General features: G+C 39.0%; 2 protein-coding genes across 2 annotated transcripts in view; both read right to left on the reverse strand.

Moving 5' to 3' along the window:
* The window catches only part of LOC145791321 (nuclear pore complex protein NUP160-like), a 51,406-nt gene extending 39,861 nt beyond the window's left edge, over positions 1 to 11,545 (reverse strand). Inside the window, exons 1-3 of the mRNA XM_082871672.1 lie at positions 11,429 to 11,545; positions 5,494 to 5,766; positions 224 to 406 (exon numbers count right to left, since the gene is read on the reverse strand). Of these exons, the coding sequence (XP_082727798.1) occupies positions 224 to 406; positions 5,494 to 5,766; positions 11,429 to 11,545 (573 nt within the window). The remainder of the gene's footprint in view (positions 1 to 223; positions 407 to 5,493; positions 5,767 to 11,428) is intronic.
* The window catches only part of LOC145791322 (nuclear pore complex protein NUP160-like), a 47,856-nt gene continuing 39,286 nt past the window's right edge, over positions 11,091 to 19,660 (reverse strand). The window contains exons 18-20 of the mRNA XM_082871673.1: positions 18,731 to 18,871; positions 11,771 to 11,944; positions 11,091 to 11,678 (exon numbers count right to left, since the gene is read on the reverse strand). Of these exons, the coding sequence (XP_082727799.1) occupies positions 11,634 to 11,678; positions 11,771 to 11,944; positions 18,731 to 18,871 (360 nt within the window). The 3' untranslated portion in view covers positions 11,091 to 11,633. The remainder of the gene's footprint in view (positions 11,679 to 11,770; positions 11,945 to 18,730; positions 18,872 to 19,660) is intronic.

The following is a 19,660-nucleotide window of genomic DNA, read 5'->3' on the forward strand; positions in this document are numbered from 1 at the left end:
AGAGAAAAAGTGATTGATTGATGTATAAGAGAGAGAAAGCGATTTTGGAAATTGTTTTGAAAAACTTACAAACCAAACAAGTTTTTTAGAAAAATTTTCCCAAAATCACTCTACAAAGCCAAACCAAACATACCCAGAACTTTCTACTTCAAAGGGCACAGAAGGAGCAACTTTGAAGGTAGAGATTAAAGAAACAAGAGAAACTGAGATAACTAAAGAAAACCTCATGCTCAACAAGTGAAAGGATTTCCATTTTCAATCTGTCAACAGTTAAGGAATAGAACTCGGAATTGGCCAAGTGCTTGTTATAATCCTGAAATGTTGCTCGGAGAACAGTACTTTGAAGAACCCCAGGAGAAAGTAGCCTACGTAAGAAAATAGAAGACACAAATGGGACAATTTGATCCTGAAACAATTTAAGTAGAGCAAAATATTGTAAGCAACAAGCCTACAAAATATTAATAAAAGAATACAAAATCTCCGACATGATAATAACCACTATGATATGCAATTCACCTTACCCCAAAAAAAAACACAACAACAAATGACACAAGAATCAACCTTCGCATGGCAATCACTCATAGCAGTAGGTAGCATACTAACACGGACATGGGTCTTGAAGCTTAGAGGTATGATAGAATATCACCCCCTATTTATAAATGAAGATTAGGGTTTACAAGAAAGTCAATTACAAGATAATTCCTGAGGGCACAAAATGATTACAGACAGACCTTAGTAAAACTTTCGGCTAATATAATATGCTAACACTCCCCCTCAAGCTGGTGCGAAGATATCTCTCATGCCCAGCTTGTCTAATATGTCATGAAATGGTTTATTCCCAATCCCCTTGGTGAGAATGTCAGCAAGTTGTTCACCAGACTGGACAAAAGGAGTACAAATGGTATCACTAGTGAGTTTCTCCTTAATGAAGTGGCGATCAATCTCAACATGTTTTGTCCTGTCATGTTGAACTGGATTGTGAGCGATGTTGATGGCGGCCTTATTATCACAGTATAACCGCATGGAGTCCGTCTGATCAATACCTAGATCACGCAACAATAATTTAATCCATAAAAGTTCACACACACCTTGGGCCATAACTCTAAACTCAGCTTCTGCACTGGACCTGGCAACCACATTCTGTTTCTTACTCCTCCAAGTAACTAGGTTGCCGCCAACAAATGTGCAATACCCTGAAGTTGATCTCCTATCAGTTACTGACCCAGCCCAGTCAGCATCTGTATAGGCTTCTACACGAAGATGATCATACTTTGAAAAATACAGACCCTTACCAGGAGCAGACTTCAAATACCTCAAGATTCTCATGACAGCATCAAAGTGAATCTGATGAGGAGCATGCATAAACTGACTAACTACACTGACAGCAACAGCAATATCAGGACGGGAGTGAGATAGGTAAATGAGCTTACCCACTAATCGTTGATAGCTCCCCCTATCCACAACTTCTCCTCCTTCATCATCCCCCAATTTCTGATTGGGTTCCAGTGGGGTGGCACATGCCTTACAGCCAAGCATCCCAGTTTCCTTCAACAGGTCAAGCACATATTTTCTCTGTGAGATAAATATCTCATCCTTTGAGCGAGCAACTTCAATTCCCAGAAAATACTTCAAGCTTCCCAAGTCTTTGATTTCAAATTCTTTAGCTAAATATTTCTTCAACAGAGGTATTTCCCCACTATCATTACCTGTAAGAACTATGTCATCTACATAAACAATAAGTGCTGTAGTCTTACCGCGTGAGGAATGTTTCACAAACAATGTGTGATCTGCCTGACTTTGTTTGAAGCCATATTTAAACATAGCCTGAGTGAATCTCTCAAACCAAGCCCTTGGAGACTGTTTGAGACCATATAATGACTTCCGTAGTTTGCATACTTTGCCTTCTGTTTGATGATCCTCAAAACCCGGAGGAATGTCCATATATACTTCTTCTTCGAGGTCACCATGGAGAAAAGCATTCTTGACATCAAATTTATAAAGCGGCCAATCTAGATTAGCTACTAGAGAGAGAAGTACTCTGACTGAATTCATTTTAGCCACTGGTGCGAAGGTCTCCTGATAATCAATGCCATATGTCTGAGTAAACCCTTTTGCCACAAGTCTTGCCTTATAACGCTCAATAGACCCATCTGCTTTGTGTTTCACAGTATATACCCATTTACATCCCACAGGTCGTTTGCCCGTAGGTAACTCAGTCAATTCCCAAGTGCCATTCTTCCTAAGTGCTTTCATTTCCTCAATCATGGCTAGTTTCCACTCAGAGGTAGCAAGAGCATCCTGAAAATGGTTAGGAATGCTAACAGAGGAAATATTGGACACAAATGCTCTATATGAGGATGACAAATGAGAGTATGATACAAACTGTGAGATAGGATGTTGAGTACAAGATCTCACACCCTTCCTCTTGGCAATAGGAACATCAAGATCAATGGACTCAAGAGATTCAAAGCTACCCAGACTCTCATCAGAAGCAGGAGATGGCAGTGGAGTAGCAGAAATGGTCCCGTGTATCCAGTTAACTGGTTTTCTATCTATGTCCCGGACATAAACATGCCCGTCCTTATTCTTGGTGACAGTGGGTTCGATAGTCCCAGTAGAAGAGGGGGGTGCAAGAACAACTGGTTCCACCATAGGAAGCACAGTAGTAGAGGGTGGTGCAAGAACAACTGGTTCCACCATAGGAGGCACAGGAACTGGTTCCACCATAGGAGGCACAAGACTCACTTCACACCAAGGCTCCCCCGGAAATGAGGACGGTGACACCGGAGAGGACAAGAAATAGGACTGGGACTCAAAGAAAGTTACATCCATGGACACAAACCACTTACGAGAAGAAGGGTGGTAACATTTATACCCCTTTTGAGTAGGAGAGTAACCAAGGAAAACACATTTGAGGGAGCGAGGGTCCAACTTACCACGAGAGGGAGAGTGATTATGGACAAAACAGACACAACCAAATATTTTGGGAGGAATAGAAAACAAGGACGGAGAACCGAGGAGGACGTGAAGCGGAGCCTGTTTGTCCAAGACCTGGGTAGGGAGGCGATTAATAAGATGGGCAGCGGTGAGAACAGTGTCGCCCCAATAGGGCCGAGGCACATTCATAAAAAAACACATGCACCGAGCCATGTCAAGAAGATGCCGATTCTTGCGTTCGGCCACCCCATTTTGTTGAGGGGTATTTGTGCAAGAGGTCTGATGGATAATGCCATGAGTAGAGAAATATTGTCCTAACCCAGAATCTATGTATTCCCCGCCATTATCAGAACGAAATATTTTGATAGTGGCCCCAAACTGAGTACAAATCATCTTATGAAAAGTGTGAAACACAGAGAAAACCTCACTCTTATCTTTCATGAGATACACCCAAGTAGCACGAGAAAAATCATCAATAAATGTAACAAACCAGCGATGACCTTTCACAGACAGAACACGAGAGGGACCCCAAACATCAGAATGTATTAATGAAAAAGGAACGAAACTTTTATTCAAACTGGGAGCAAAAGAAGCTCTATGTTGTTTGCCAAGTTGACAAGACTCACAAAGAAAGTCAGACACATGATGATTTGCGAAACGAGAAGGAAATAAATGTTTAAGTAAATGAAATGAGGGATGCCCAAGACGCCGATGCCACAGCCATAAATCAGCGGAGTAGTAGAAGACGTGGTGGAAGAATAAGCAAGTTTGTCCGGTTGATCTAGGAAGTAGAGACCATTTTCTGCACTACCACTGCCAATCGTCCTCCCCGTGACAAGGTCCTGAAAAAGACAATGATCAGAAAAAAACGTCACACTACAATTCAAATCCTAGGTAAGACGACTTAAGGATAACAGATTAACAGAAAACTTGGGAACATGGAGAACAGAAGATAGATGTATGGTAGGAGTGACTTGGACTAAACCTTTTCCAGAAATGGAAGAAACAGTACCATCGGCAATCCTAACTTTGTCCTGACCTGAAGAGGGCTTATAGACAGAGAAAAGATCAGAGGAGCCAGACATATGATCTGAGGCACCAGAATCAATAATCCAAGGCAAAGATGTATGACACAGGAAAGCACAAGGAGAAGATGCTAAGTTACCTGAGCGGGCAAAGGACGAGGAAGCGGTACTGAGAGCAGTAGAAGATCGGCGGTCCAACAATTGGCGCAAAGCATCCTCCAGCTCAGTATCAGAAGCTTGGGTAACAGAAGTAGAATTAGAATCAAGGGTATCAACGGCACTAGACTGATGAGCCCGGGAATAGGAACCACGTCCTCGAGATTGGCCGGACCGACCTCCTCGAGAACCAGACCGATCACCTCGACCCCCGGATGGAGTCCCATGAAGCTTCCAACACGTCTCACGAGTATGCCGCGGCTTCTTGCAATAATCACAAAATACAGACTCCTTAGCAGCAGACGGAGGAGGCAGGCTGAGGCCATCTCGAGGAGTAGACAGTAATGCAGAACGGTCAGTAGAGACAGGGGATATCATAGCAGACCGACGACTCTCCTCATTTTGTACATAGGCAAATGCCTCCTGAAGTGAAGGAAGAGTGTCCATACTCAGAACTCGACCCCTAACTGGATCATACTCCACATTTAGGCCGGCCAAAAATTTAAAGACCCGTTCCCATGCGATGAACTTCTTGTACCCGACAGAATCAGCAGGGCAAACGGGCTTATAGTCTTCTAGGTGGTCAAGGCGTTTCCAGCCGTTGGTGAGGAAAGTGAAGTACTGAAGAACAGTCTGCTCCCCCTGAAGTGAGCTCTCAATAGATCGGCGCAACTCAAATGCTTGTGAAAAATTTCCTTTGCGGGAATAGGTAACAGCCACAGCCTCCCAAACGTCCTGGGCAGTCTCCATAGACAAGTAGCCCTCACCAAGTTCTGGAACCATCGAATGGATAAGCCAACTCATAATCAAAGAGTTGGTAATCTCCCATTGGTCATAACCTGAGTCAGTGGTACTAGGTGCCTGTATCCTGCCATCAACATACCCCATCTTCCCTCTGCTTTTCAAAAACATAGTCAAACTTTGAGACCATGCTAGGTAGTTCTCACCATTAAATAGAGAGGTAGTGATTTTCAGACTAGGGTTGGGGTTCTCAGTCATGGTAGTAGGTAGAATGGGACTCTCACTCTTTGGTGTTTGAGAAGAAGGGGACACACTGGTGGAATCTGTCATGGATACAATACTACCAAACCCGCAACAAAACTAGCGGAAATCACAAACCCGGAAGGTGGCAGTGAGATAACAGGCACAATGACCACTATAAAGACATAACAAAATTAAGAAACCATTTTTTTTTTTTTTTTTTGTGTTTTTTTGTGTTTTTTTGTGTTTTTTTATATATATATATATATATCGATTTATTTATGTATACATATATTTATATATAAATATATATAACAGGCTATATTTATATAAATATCAGGATATATATATATATATATATATATATTTATATATACCAAGGCTGAGATCATACCACAGTGAGACAGAGGCTGAGGACGATGACGACGAGCGACGATCGACAGAGGAAGGCGAGGAGATCGACGAGGTGAGGGAGACGACAGAGGAAGGCGAGGAAGACGAGCTGAGGAGATCGACGAGGTGAGGAAGACGAGCTGACGAGGTGAGGGAGACGACAGAGGAAGGCGAGGAAGACGAGCTGACGGCTGTGTGATGATCCACCCAGGCAAGCTTCCAACCCTAGAGTGTCTTTGGTGTAAAGGTCTACCAACGAGGGTGAGCCGAAACCCTAGAGGTTCTGCTCTGATACCATGAAGCTTGAGTAACCAGCTTAGAGGTATGATAGAATATCACCCCCTATTTATAAATGAAGATTAGGGTTTACAAGAAAGTCAATTACAAGATAATCCCTGAGGGCACAAAATGATTACAGACAGACCTTAGTGAAACTTTCGGCTAATATAATATGCTAACAGGCCTAACAAATGTCAAGTAATGGGATTTAATTCTAAAACTATGATTTTTTTAAGTAGTCACACAACTAGCTTGAAAGTAGGAATATACATTTTTTTTTTTTTTTTTTAAAACTCATGAAGATAAATTAGTGTAAGAAATAGATTTGATTATCGGATTCACAGTTGTTTGTGTGAGCTTCATTTTGCTTTATAGAGTTCTGTCAGTTTAATTACTACAAATACTTTTTTTTAGTAGGTTAATGACAACAAATATAAGTCAAGACTACAAGTACAACAAAAATATTAAGTGAAATTTATCTATAAGCTAAGAAGCATGGCACTTCTAAGAAAGTAACGTGTCATGGCCATGTATATCCAATTACATATTAACGACAATAGGTTACAGTTACAGTCACAGTTGATTTTCAATAGTACGATGGTAAGCAGTGCTAAGTCAAATGAGCACATTCTAAGGAGGATGTCATGACGTAAAATGAACAATATAACTTAAAAACCAATGCGTTGACATCCATCACTGCAATCCTGAAGTGACATTCTTTCCACCAATAATTAAAAAACAGAGAGACAGAGAACAGTGTAAAATCAAATAGACATCTTTCGGTTTCAGTACATTGATGCAAATATATAAGATGGTAATCTCTTTTTAACCTCCTTCATTATAAGAAAGCAGAAAATCATATAAATGAAAAATGATACACAAGAAGGATGACAACCCTCTAAATTATGGGCATCATATTGCAGTCTAATCCTCTCAGCAGAAATTTCTGGCTAATTCTCTGAACTAACAATGACGTCCCCAGAGAAAGTCTACACTTTAGTTTGGATTTACCACTGAATCCCTCCAAACTCAAAGCGAGAATTCTGTTTAGTTCCATAGTAATTATACACAATTACAGTTCAGTTCTGCGCAATCAGATACTCAACTCTCTTACACCACTCCTTATAAATTTTAAGGAACAGGTTCTAGATACATTTATATCATTCCTCGCATTCTAGAACATAGTCAAGTGAGAATTTTGCATAATATTTCTGCTGGAAATTGTGTTCATGCATATAATATGATAGTGGTGTTGGTGGTAGATAGTGGCATGTATAGAATATGATAGTGGTGTTGGTGGTAGATAGTGGTATGTATAGAATATGATAGTGGTGTTGGTTGTAGATAGTGGCATGCATAGAATATGATAGTGGTGTTGGTGGTAGATAGTGGCATGTATATAATATGATAGTGGTAGATAGTGGTAATATATAATATGTAAGTGGCATATAATGGGTTATGATGATGTTTGTAATATCTCCTATATAAGGAGTGTCATTTGGTCTTGTAAGATAAGAAGTTTTGAATATAACAGAAATATATTCCTTCTTCCTCATATTTTCGGAGTTCTTCTTCTTCATATTTTCTAAGTTGGTATCAGAGCAACAAAAAACACAGCAGCCCTAAAACCGTCATAGCCATGTCGGAAGTCACGTCCGGAACCACTTCAACCCCTGCCGCTGCCATTCCGGTGAAAACGTCCAACTCTCACTCTGTCCAAATCACCACCATCCGCCTAAATGGTGATAATTTTCTCCGCTGGTCACAATCTGTCCGGATGTATATCCGTGGGCAAGGAAAGATCGGTTACATCACTGGTGACAAGAAGGCTCCTGCTGTTAATGATCCGCTGTTCGACAATTGGGACGCTGAAAACTCCATGGTTATGACATGGTTGGTCAATTCCATGGAGGAGGATATAAGCTCTAATTACATGTGCTATACTACTGCACAAGAATTGTGGGATAATGTTAGTCAGATGTATTCTGACCTAGGAAATCAATCTCAAGTTTTCGAATTAACTTTGAAGTTGGGAGAGATTCGTCAAGGAGATGATTCCGTCACCAAATATTTCAATTCGTTGAAAAGGTTGTGGCAGGATCTTGACATCTTCAACACATACGAATGGAAATCGGTTGACGACTGCAACCACCACAAGAAAACTGTGGAAGACAGCCGTATTTACAAGTTTCTTGCCGGCCTCAACATTGAGTTCGATGAAGTGCAAGGAAGAATTATTGGCAGACCTCCTCTCCCATCCATTGGCGAAGTATTTGCCGAAGTCAGAAGGGAAGAGAGCCGAAGGAGCGTCATGCTTAAGAAAAAAGGTAATGGTGAATCAATTGAAATTTCTGCATTAATTAGCGATGCTGCGGCCAACAAGGCTGCAAATTACCAGCGCAGGTTTGATGATAAGCCACGGGTCTGGTGTGATTTTTGCAACAAGCCTCGCCATACACGCGAAACGTGTTGGAAGATTCATGGCAAACCTGTCAACTGGAAAAGCAGCAAACAAGGAGAGAAGAATCGTGGCTTTCCTACCGCTAATGAAGCCGATTCAGGTCCCTTCAACAAAGAGCAGATTGATCAACTCTTAAAGCTGATAAAATCCAACTCCTCAACCGGTACTCCTAGTGTTTTGTTGGCACAAACAGGTAGAAATCCTAAAGCCTTCTCTTGCCTAAACTTCTCTCCGTGGATCATAGATTCCGGTGCCTCCGATCACATGACTAGTTTTTCCCATTTATTTAGTACCTATTTCCCTTGTTCTGGTCATGACAAAATCAGAATAGCCGATGGTAGTTTTTCACCTATTGCAGGAAAAGGATTTATTAAACTAACTGAGAAAATTAATCTCAATGCTGTTCTTCACGTCCCCAACTTAGCCTGTAACCTTTTGTCTGTCAGTAAACTATCTAAGGATTCTAATTGTCGTGTTACATTTTTTGAATCCCATTGTGAATTTCAGAACCAGAACTCGGGGATGATGATTGGGCGTGCTAGGATGCTTGAAGGTCTTTACTACTTTGATGAAGTACCTGTTAGTAATAAAAAAGCTCAGAGCTTTAATAGTACCAGTTCAATCTCTGTTCGAGAAAAAATAATGCTATGGCACTATAGGCTAGGACATCCTAGTTTTCTTTATCTGAAACATTTATTTCCAGAATTATTTAAAGGGATTGATTGTTCTTCTTTTCATTGTGAAAGTTGCATTTTTGCAAAATTTCATCGCTCTACTTATTTGCCAAAACCTTACCAGGCTTCAAAACCTTTTTATTTGATTCATAGTGATGTTTGGGGCCCTTCTAAAATCACTACTCTTTCTGGTAAAAGATGGTTTGTTACATTTATTGATGACCATACCCGCTTATGTTGGATTTATTTGATGAATAAAAAATCTGACGTGAAAAATTTATTCACAAATTTTTACAATATGATTGAAAACCAATTTCAAACCAAAATTGGTATTTTACATTCTGATAATGGAACAGAATATTTCAATGAGCAGTTGGGTGAGTTTTTGGAAAAAAAGGGGATTTTTCATCAATCTACATGTCGGGATACCCCTCAACAAAATGGCATTGCAGAACGAAAAAATAAACATCTACTTGAAGTAGCACGTGCTATAATGTTTTACATGCATGTTCCTAAATATTTATGGGGTGAAGCAATTTTAACAGCCTCTTATTTGATAAACACGATGCCTACAAAGGTGTTAACATACAAAACACATTTTGATTGTCTCAAAACTTTTTTTCCTGACACGAGGTTGTTTTCTGATTTCTCTCCTAATAAGGTCTCTCAATGGGTTATGGGTCATGCTACCATAGGCGACCGAATCAGCTATGAGTTCTAAACCCGACCCAATTTCCAACACTAACCTAACTCCGCCCACTTCCCCCCACTAGCTCTCTCTAACATCGGCTGCAACCACTGCGACCCCACTTTTGTCACCCCTCTCCAACCCAAGCCCACCATCATCATGCATTCCTCGCCTTCTTGAGTCGACTTGTTGTCTGCCTCATCAAATCCACCCCTTCCTTCTTACTCTTGGTTTTCTTTCTTCATTTTCTTCACTTGAGACCTATAAACCTTAAATCTAGGGTTTACAGATCATGACAAAAAATAAGAAGAAGAATAGGAACAACCGGGGGGGGGGGGGGAGAAGAAGTGGTGGTGATTAAGAAAGAAGAAGATGGAAAGAGATGGTTGTTGGAAAGTAGAAAAAAAGGGGAAGGAAGCATTGGCAAAAGGGGAGAAGGGCTGGGAGAGGGTCATCGGATGGGGAAGAAGGCTGGAGAAGGTCGCCGTAGGTAAGGGTGGGGCTGTCGGAGTCAGTTGGAGTAGTGTAGGGTCCAATGATAGAAAGTGGATTATGGTAGGTGTTAAAAAAAAAATGAAAAAACAGAAAGGGGATTGAAAGAAATAATTTAGTGTGTAATAGCAGCTCCCTTATTTTAACACCAATATCACAATCCAAGACACAAAACAGTTATCTTTTTTTTTGGGGTATGGCAAATGAAAATATTTTTCTACATGTCTAAATATGAAGGGATTCTTTAAAGAGTAATGCTAGAAATTTCAAAAATTCTATTAAAATTTTTATCAAATGTCTCACATGGGTCTGAAACCCACACTGTATGGATCCCATGTACGTCTTACATCTATGTAAAATATTTGATAAATTTTTTTAAAATCTACACTTTTATTCTTTAAAAGAGTGCCTCAATCAATAGACCAGCCAACCCCTTAGCCTGAATAGTGAGAGTAACGTGCACTACAAAACATGAAGACAATCTCTCCACGTAAAAGGTCACAGAATGACAAAAGGTTCTCTTTTTGTACCGAAAAAGAAAAGGTTGTCTTAATCGTGAAATAACACACAAAGGATAAGAACTCCTATTTTATTCCTCAAAAAAAAAAAATTTAATTAATCAATTAAAACTCCTATTTGGTTGTTGTGGTTTTTGATTTTTATTTATAAATAATAAAAAATAAAAATAAAAAAACCCTCATCTTACAAATCATCTCAAATAACCACTTGTGATAAAATTCTAAAACTACCCACTTTCTTAAAGAAATATCAAAAACTATTTTTAAATTTTCAAAATCATATTTGTGTAAGTAAACACAAAAATAGAAATGAAAAAAAAAAAGAAAAAAAAAAAAAAAGAAGAAGAAGCAGCCCCCGACACCACAACCAAAATCAACCTGTGATTTCATAGTACAATTCCTTGAAAGCATGTTTGGTACAATGGCTAGAATGAAATGCACATTATAATTTTGCATTTCCTTTCTCTTATTTGATACGCCTTATGCAAGTGAAAATTGTTATTCCATTGAAATAGTCATTCCAACCCTCATACATCCACAGAACAACTTGTGAATTTACTTTTCCGTACCGAAAAAGACAATTACATGGACAGTCACAAGCACATACAACAACAGGATGCACATCAAGATGAATAATTGATTTATGAATTTTACACCAAAAGGACTAGATGCTGCTATCAACAAAGACAAGCACCTGTTTGTGTAGACCATAAATTAACCATCCCAAAAAAAGAAAAAAGAAAAAGAAAAGACTGCTCATTTCCTTCCCTTCGTCCATACAACATCACCCTATAAACAAAATGTGTGAATTGATATTCTTATACTGCTCTCCCATTTAAGTTTCTTCCCACAAAACCCAAATTCAGGAGAACGGGACATTGAGGGTGATCTGAATCCATACGTAAAGAAGAACGATGAAGCTCAACTTTCTCACTCAGCATTATTTCGTACTCTCTCTTGCACTTGGCGTCATGATCTCCACAAAATCTTTGTCATTTAGCAACATATTAGCCATCAATGGAATTTTTTTTAGCAAGCTGCAGAAGATTGCACATCATCTGAGTCTTCTCTCAGCTGAAAACAACAAAATAAGAATGATCATGAATTTCACATATGGCAACAGGTTTAAAAAACAGAAGCTGTAAAAAAGAGGATATAGCATATACTAGATTGAGATGGTTCCGCAGAGCCCCTCGTATCAAGTTTTTCAGCTTTTCACATTGATCGACCATGTGACCCATTCTGATTAATTCTTCAAGTTGGCACCACAAGCGCTCGATTGTTGTGTACGGGAACCAAGCCGCAGATGGCCTTTTTCGACGAATGATGTCAGTTGGTCTCTGCAGAAAATAGCAACTTCAGTGGATAGCCAGAAGATGTCAACAATGGTCGCACATGATAATTATCATGTTAAATGATCCAACTATGGTCAAACAATTACATCTCATTTGAACATCTCGGGAAATTGAATGGCTCTACAGAGAACATCGTTTTACATAATCTAGAATGCTACTAACGCAACACAAATAAGGCCATAAAATAAAATGAAAGCTTAGCTGTCACTATGAATTGCAATTGGTTTCAAATTTCATGAAAATGGCTCAACATTTTCTTCTCATTTGTGATGATGGCTGTCATGTACTATGGCTCCAATTCACAAAAACGGATTAGTAAATAAAACTGTACTTGAATGTGAGCAAACAATTTTAATAAAACATCCATAGATGTTATATGTTGTGCACATCCAATGTTAATTTCCCTTGGTCAATTCACAACTTTATAAAGGGTTCGATACAAGCTTAATCACAGCTTTCCCATCATGATGATGGATCAATTTATTCAAAGCAAGCAAGTTTTTTTTTCCAATGATACCAACTTAAAGGAAAAAACTATTCCAGCTAAAGTATGGTTTGGTATATACTAGGTCCCTCTGGGGTACGCTAAAAATTAAGAAAAAATAAAATTGAGTACATGCTTTGTATACTTGATACACACATGCAAGTATTGTACAATACCCAATACATACCCAGTACGGGTATCACTTTTTCAGAGTACCCATGCTTCATAGGGGACAAGTTATTATTATACTTAATGAAATTTGTATTGCAGAAAAATAAATGTTTAGCGCTTCAATGGTGGTTGATTATTTCTTAACCACTAATAGTTGAGAACAAATTTCCTCCTTAAAATCTTGCACACGCAGACATGCGAACTTGACAGAGTCCTTCAGAGAATTCCCAAATTTTAGAAAGTATTTTCTCAAATTTGAACAATTTCATCTTATTCAGTGTTAACGTAATTATATCCGTCAATATAAACATCAACTTGAACACCAAGTCTCCGCCTGGAGAAATCTGAATTGATCCAGAAAGGTCAAATGCTTGGAACAATATACACCATATAACAATAATTATCACAATTGAAGTAAATTATCAAATAATAACAACAAATGATAATTATAATTCACTGCTGGAAATTTGTGTTCATGTATATAATATGATAGTGGTGTTGGTGGAAGATAGTGGCATGTATATCATATGATAGTGGTGTTGGTGGAAGATAGTAGCATGTATAGAATATGATAGTGGTGTTGGTGGAAGATAGTGGCATGTATATAATATGATAGTGGTAGATAGTGGTAATATATAATATGTAAGTGGCATATAATGAGTTATAATGATGTTTGTAATATCTCCTATATAAGGAGTGTCATTTGGTCTTGTAAGATAAGAAGTTTTGAATATAACATAAATATATTCCTTCTTCCCCATATTTTCGGAGTTCTTCTTCCTCATATTTTCTAAGTTGGTATCAGAGCAACAAAAAACACAGCAGCCCTAAAACCGTCATAGCCATGTCGGAAGTCACGTCCGAAACCACTTCAACCCCTGCCGCTGCCATTCCAGTGAAAATGTCCAACTCTCACTCTGTCCAAATCACCACCATCCGCCTAAATGGCGATAATTTTCTCCGCTGGTCACAATCTGTCCGGATGTATATCCGTGGGCAAGGAAAGATCGGTTACATCACTGGTGACAAGAAGGTCATAGCCATGTCGGAAGTCATGTCCGAAACCACTTCAACCCCTGCCGCTGCCATTCCAGTGAAAACGTCCAACTCTCACTCTGTCCAAATCACCACCATCCGCTTAAATGGTGATAATTTTCTCCGCTGGTCACAATCTGTCCGGATGTATATCCGTGGGCAAGGAAAGATCGGTTACATCACTGGTGACAAGAAGGCTCCTGCTGTTAATGATCCGCTGTTCGACAGTTGGGACGCTGAAAACTCCATGGTTATGACAGGGTTGGTCAATTCCATGGAGGAGGATATAAGCTCTAATTACATGTGCTATACTACTGCACAAGAGTTGTGGGATAATGTTAGTCAGATGTATTCTGACCTAGGAAATCAATCTCAAGTTTTCGAATTAACTTTGAAGTTGGGAGAGATTCGTCAAGGAGATGATTCCGTCACCAAATATTTCAATTCGTTGAAAATGTTGTGGCAGGATCTTGACATCTTCAACACATACGAATGGAAATCGGTTGACGACTGCAACCACCACAAGAAAACTGTGGAAGACAGTCGTATTTACAAGTTTCTTGCCGGCCTCAACATTGAGTTCGATGAAGTGCGAGGAAGAATTATTGGCAGACCTCCTCTCCCATCCATTGGCGAAGTATTTGCCGAAGTCAGAAGGGAAGAGAGCCGAAGGAGTGTCATGCTTAAGAAAAAAGGTACTGGTGAATCAATTGAAATTTCTGCTTTAATTAGCGATGTTGCGGCCAACAAGGCTGCAAATTACCAGCGCAGGTTTGATGATAAGCCACGGGTCTGGTGTGATTTTTGCAACAAGCCTCGCCATACACGCGAAACGTGTTGAAAGATCCATGGCAAACCTGTCAACTGGAAAAACAGCAAACAAGGAGAGAAGAATCGTGGCTTTCCGACCGCTAATGAAGCCGATTCAGGTCCCTTCAACAAAGAGCAGATTGATCAACTCTTAAAGCTGATAAAATCCAACTCCTCATCCGGTACTCCTAGTGTTTTGTTGGCACAAACAGGTAGAAATCCTAAAGCCTTCTCTTGCCTAAACTTCTCTCCGTGGATCATAGATTCCGGTGCCTCCGATCACATGACTAGTTTTTCCCATTTATTTAGTACCTATTTCCCTTGTTCTGGTCATGACAAAATCAGAATAGCCGATGGTAGTTTTTCACCTATTGCAGGAAAAGGATTTATTAAACTAACTGAGAAAATTAATCTCAATGCTGTTCTTCACGTCCCCAACTTAGCCTGTAACCTTTTGTCTGTCAGTAAACTATCTAAGGATTCTAATTGTCGTGTTACATTTTTTGAATCCCATTGTGAATTTCAGGACCAGAACTCGGGGATGATGATTGGGCGTGCTAGGATGCTTGAAGGTCTTTACTACTTTGATGAAGTACCTGTTAGTAATAAAAAAGCTCAGAGCTTTAATAGTACTAGTTCAATCTCTGTTCGAGAAAAAATAATGCTATGGCACTATAGGCTAGGACATCCTAGTTTTCTTTATCTGAAACATTTATTTCCAAAATTATTTAAAGGGATTGATTGTTCTTCTTTTCATTGTGAAAGTTGCATTTTTGCAAAATTTCATCGCTCTACTTATTTGCCAAAACTTTACCAGACTTCCAAACCTTTTTATTTGATTCATAGTGATGTTTGGGGCCCTTCTAAAATCACTACTCTTTCTGGTAAAAGATGGTTTGTTACATTTATTGATGACCATACCCGCTTATGTTGGATTTATTTGATGAATAAAAAATCTGACGTGAAAAATTTATTCACAAATTTTTATAATATGATTGAAAACCAATTTCAAACCAAAATTGGTATTTTACATTCTGATAATGGAACAGAATATTTCAATGAGCAGTTGGGTGAGTTTTTGGAAAAAAAAGAAAATTTTCATCAATCTACATGTCGGGATACCCCTCAACAAAATGGCATTGCAGAACGAAAAAATAAACATTTACTTGAAGTAGCACGTGCTATAATGTTTTACATGCATGTTCCTAAATATTTATGGGGTGAAGCAATTTTAACAGCCTCTTATTTGATAAACACGATGCCTACAAAGGTGTTAACATACAAAACACCTTTTGATTGTCTCAAAACTTTTTTTCCTGACACGAGGTTGTTTTCTGATTTACCCGCCAAAGTTTTTGGATGTACTGCCTATGTTCATGTTCCCAGTCAATTTCGTTCAAAACTTGACCCCCGTGCTATAAAATGTGTTTTTTTGGGTTATTCCTCAGACAAAAAGGGGTATAAGTGTTTCGATCCTCAAACCAAGAAATTTCATGTGAGTATGGATGTGTCATTTGTGGAAACAAAATCCTATTTCCCCAACACTTCTCTTCAGGGGGAGACACGTGGAGTAGAAGACCGTTTTTGGGATATTTCTATCCCGCTCCCCAATGTCATTTATCCTACACAAAAACCACATCAGTCTGATAATGATCACTTAGGAGAACCAAGTTCTATGGTGCCTAGTCAAGAAGATTCTTGTTTAGGGGGAGAAGTACTACAAAATGATCTAAATCCTGAGCTTCAGGTTTATACTAGGAAGCGATTTCATCTGAGGAATAATGACCCGAATGTCCATCCTAATGACCCGAATGTCCACCCGAGTTTTGGCATCGAAATTTTAGGTAATCCTATTCCTTCTATTTCCGACCTTGATGTTCCTATAACAATTAGGAAAGGTGTCCGAAATTGCATTAAACATCCTATTGCAAATTACCTCTCCTATCAAAGACTGTCTAAAAACCATAGAGCTTTCACATCTAGGATTTCACACTTGTTTGTTCCAAGGAATATACAGGAAGCATTGGATGATCCGAATTGAAAATTAGCAGTCATGGAGGAGATGAATGCTTTAAGGAGAAGTGGTACTTGGGAGATAGTTGATCTACCCAAAGACAAGAAAACAGTTGGGTGTAAATGGGTGTTTACGATAAAATGTAACGCAGATGGAAGCGTTGAGAGATACAAGGCGAGACTGGTGGCTAAAGGCTTCACTCAAACTTATGGGATCGACTATCAGGAGACGTTTGCTCCTGTTGCTAAAATAAATTCCATCAGAGTACTGTTATCTCTTGCAGTAAATTCAGATTGGCCTCTACATCAACTTGACATTAAAAATGCATTTCTCAATGGTGATCTTGAAGAGGAGGTGTTCATGAGCCTACCGCCGGGATTTGAGCAGAGACTTGGAAGCGACAGAGTATGCAGATTGAACAAGTCATTATACGGACTCAAACAATCACCAAGAGCGTGGTTTGAACGCTTTGGGAAGGCAGTTATCAGTTGTGGCTTCTCGCAGAGTCAAGCAGATCACACAATATTTTATAAACATTCAAAAGACAGTAAAATTGCAATTTTGATTGTTTATGTTGATGACATCATTTTAACTGGTAATGATGAAGCAGAGTTAGCAACCCTCAAAGAGAAACTCGCAAAAGAATTTCACATTAAGGATCTGGGAGCCCTCAAGTATTTCCTCGGAATGGAATTTGCAAGATCCAAGGAAGGTATATTCGTTAATCAGAGAAAATATGTTCTTGATCTCCTTGGAGAAACAGGTATGCTTGGTTGTAAGATGGTGGAGACTCCGATCGAGCCTAACTTGAAGTTACAAGCTGCTAAGGCTGAAGAAGTCAAAGAGAGGGAACAATATCAGCGACTTGTAGGGAAATTGATTTACTTGTCTCATACGCGGCCTGATATTGCCTTTGCAGTCAGCATGGTAAGTCAGTTCATGCACTCACCAGGGACAGAGCACTTTGAGGCCGTTTATAAGATCTTAAGATATTTGAAAGGAACTCCAGGGAGAGGCTTACTGTTCAAGAAACATGGACATCTTCAAGTTGAAGTATACACAGATGCAGACTGGGCAGGAAGTGTTACAGACAGGAGATCAACATCCGGATACTGCTCCTTTGTAGGTGGGAACCTAGTTACATGGCGGAGTAAAAAACAGAATGTGGTAGCTAGAAGTAGTGCAGAAGCAGAGTTCAGAACTGTTGCCCATGGAATCTGTGAAGTAATGTGGATTAAAAGAATTCTTAAAGAATTAAAGCTTTCTCACCCGACACCTATGAACAAAGCAGCTATATCTATAGCTCATAATCCAGTTCTACATGATCGCACAAAACATATAGAAGTGGATAAACATTTCATCAAGGAGAAAATCAATGCTGGCATAATCTGTATGACCTACCTCCCAACAGGTGAACAATTAGCTGATGTGCTAACGAAGGGACTACACAAGAAGCAATTTGATAGCTGACTAGCAAGCTGGCTATGGAAGATATCTTCAAACCAGCTTGAGGGGGAGTGCTGGAAATTTGTGTTCATGTATATAATATGATAGTGGTGTTGGTGGAAGATAGTAGCATGTATAGAATATGATAGTGGTGTTGGTGGAAGATAGTGGCATGTATATAATATGATAGTGGTAGATAGTGGTAATATATAATATGTAAGTGGCATATAATGAGTTATAATGATGTTTGTAATATCTCCTATATAAGGAGTGTCATTTGGTCTTGTAAGATAAGAAGTTTTGAATATAACAGAAATATATTCCTTTTTCCCCATATTTTCGGAGTTCTTCTTCCTCATATTTTCTAAGTTTCACATAACTGAAGAAAGAAAACAATATCTGCAAATGGGTTAAGGACTGTCACTAAGAAGGTAGTTTGCCGAAGTACTTGCACATTCCAATTTTTGGTTACGCTTAGGCATTATAGGTTGGGTTTCACACAGATATTGACTAGTAGGTAGAGTAAGCAATGGAAATACAATAAAAACTTTAAATTTAACTAGGACCAACAGTTCATAAAATTTCAGTGGCAGTTTGTAAAGATCAATGCTCTGTCTAGCAAAGAAGACTGATATTTTCAACTAATGCCAAAGGACACAATGTACTTGAGAAGAAGATTAGTACCCTCTGCATAGTGATCAACATAATAAAATCTTTAAAAATACCCATGATCAACATAAATTAATAAACGTTTCCTGGTACTTGTGCAAAGATCAAAGCTATTTGTTTCAAGGAAGAGACAGAAATTTACCATTGATGCAAAGGATTCAAAGTACTCAAGCAAGAGATTAGTAGCCTCTGCATACCGGCCATAATCAACATATAGTTGAAACAAGAATGCAGGGTTTGCTTCATTGCCAGTCATCCCCAAAGTACTTTCCCTTCGAACACCCTGTCATAACCATGAACATCAAGCAAATTCGTAGGGTATGGCTTTAGTCATGAGAAAACAAGAACTTCACATAAGGCAAGATAATCAAAACAAGGCCAGATATTCACCCATTTAAAACTATATAAACTTGCTTCAATTAGAAATTACAAACTACATAGCAAAGTACTATGTGGAGAGGTGAGATCTAATTGAGGTACAGATCAGTTCATAAAGCTCACACAAGACAAAGAGTTGCCAATTAATCGTGTTCCAATTTCCTTTCCCCCATCCATTGATGTTAAGAGCAAAATACCATTTCAGGACATTCAAACAAATATTGAAAAATAGGAGTTGCGCTCACTGACTGGGTGATGAGGGATCATATCTGGCAGGCTAGCCTATCAATGTCTGGCCAAATTGAAAAGGCCCAAATATCCGATTAAGTCCAAAACTGCTTCTAGATTCAGAACCCTGACATTACTAAAATATGTCCTCTAATGCATAGTCAAGATTAGTCATTTACTAAATATAAAGAGTCTTTTTTGGGTTCTTTTTAATGCATCAGAATCTACTATTTTCATTACTTGTTGCTTTTTATACCGAAAATTTACTTTTATACCGAAAATTTACTTTCTTTCAAGTTCCCATTTAACCATATAGCTTTATTGAGGGAGATAGTTGCTAAGCAGGATGGCCATGGAGCCCTTTGGGAGGTATAATGCTGTCTGAGGTGGTGGTTGCTAGCTCACTGAAGATGGACTGGGTGGGAGCATAGGCGATCATGAAGCAAGAGAGCTGGCTTCTGTTTGT

Source organism: Camellia sinensis, chromosome 5, assembly GCF_055761805.1.
Source record: "Camellia sinensis isolate YWXY chromosome 5, ASM5576180v1, whole genome shotgun sequence".
Taxonomy (NCBI): Eukaryota; Viridiplantae; Streptophyta; class Magnoliopsida; order Ericales; family Theaceae; genus Camellia; species Camellia sinensis.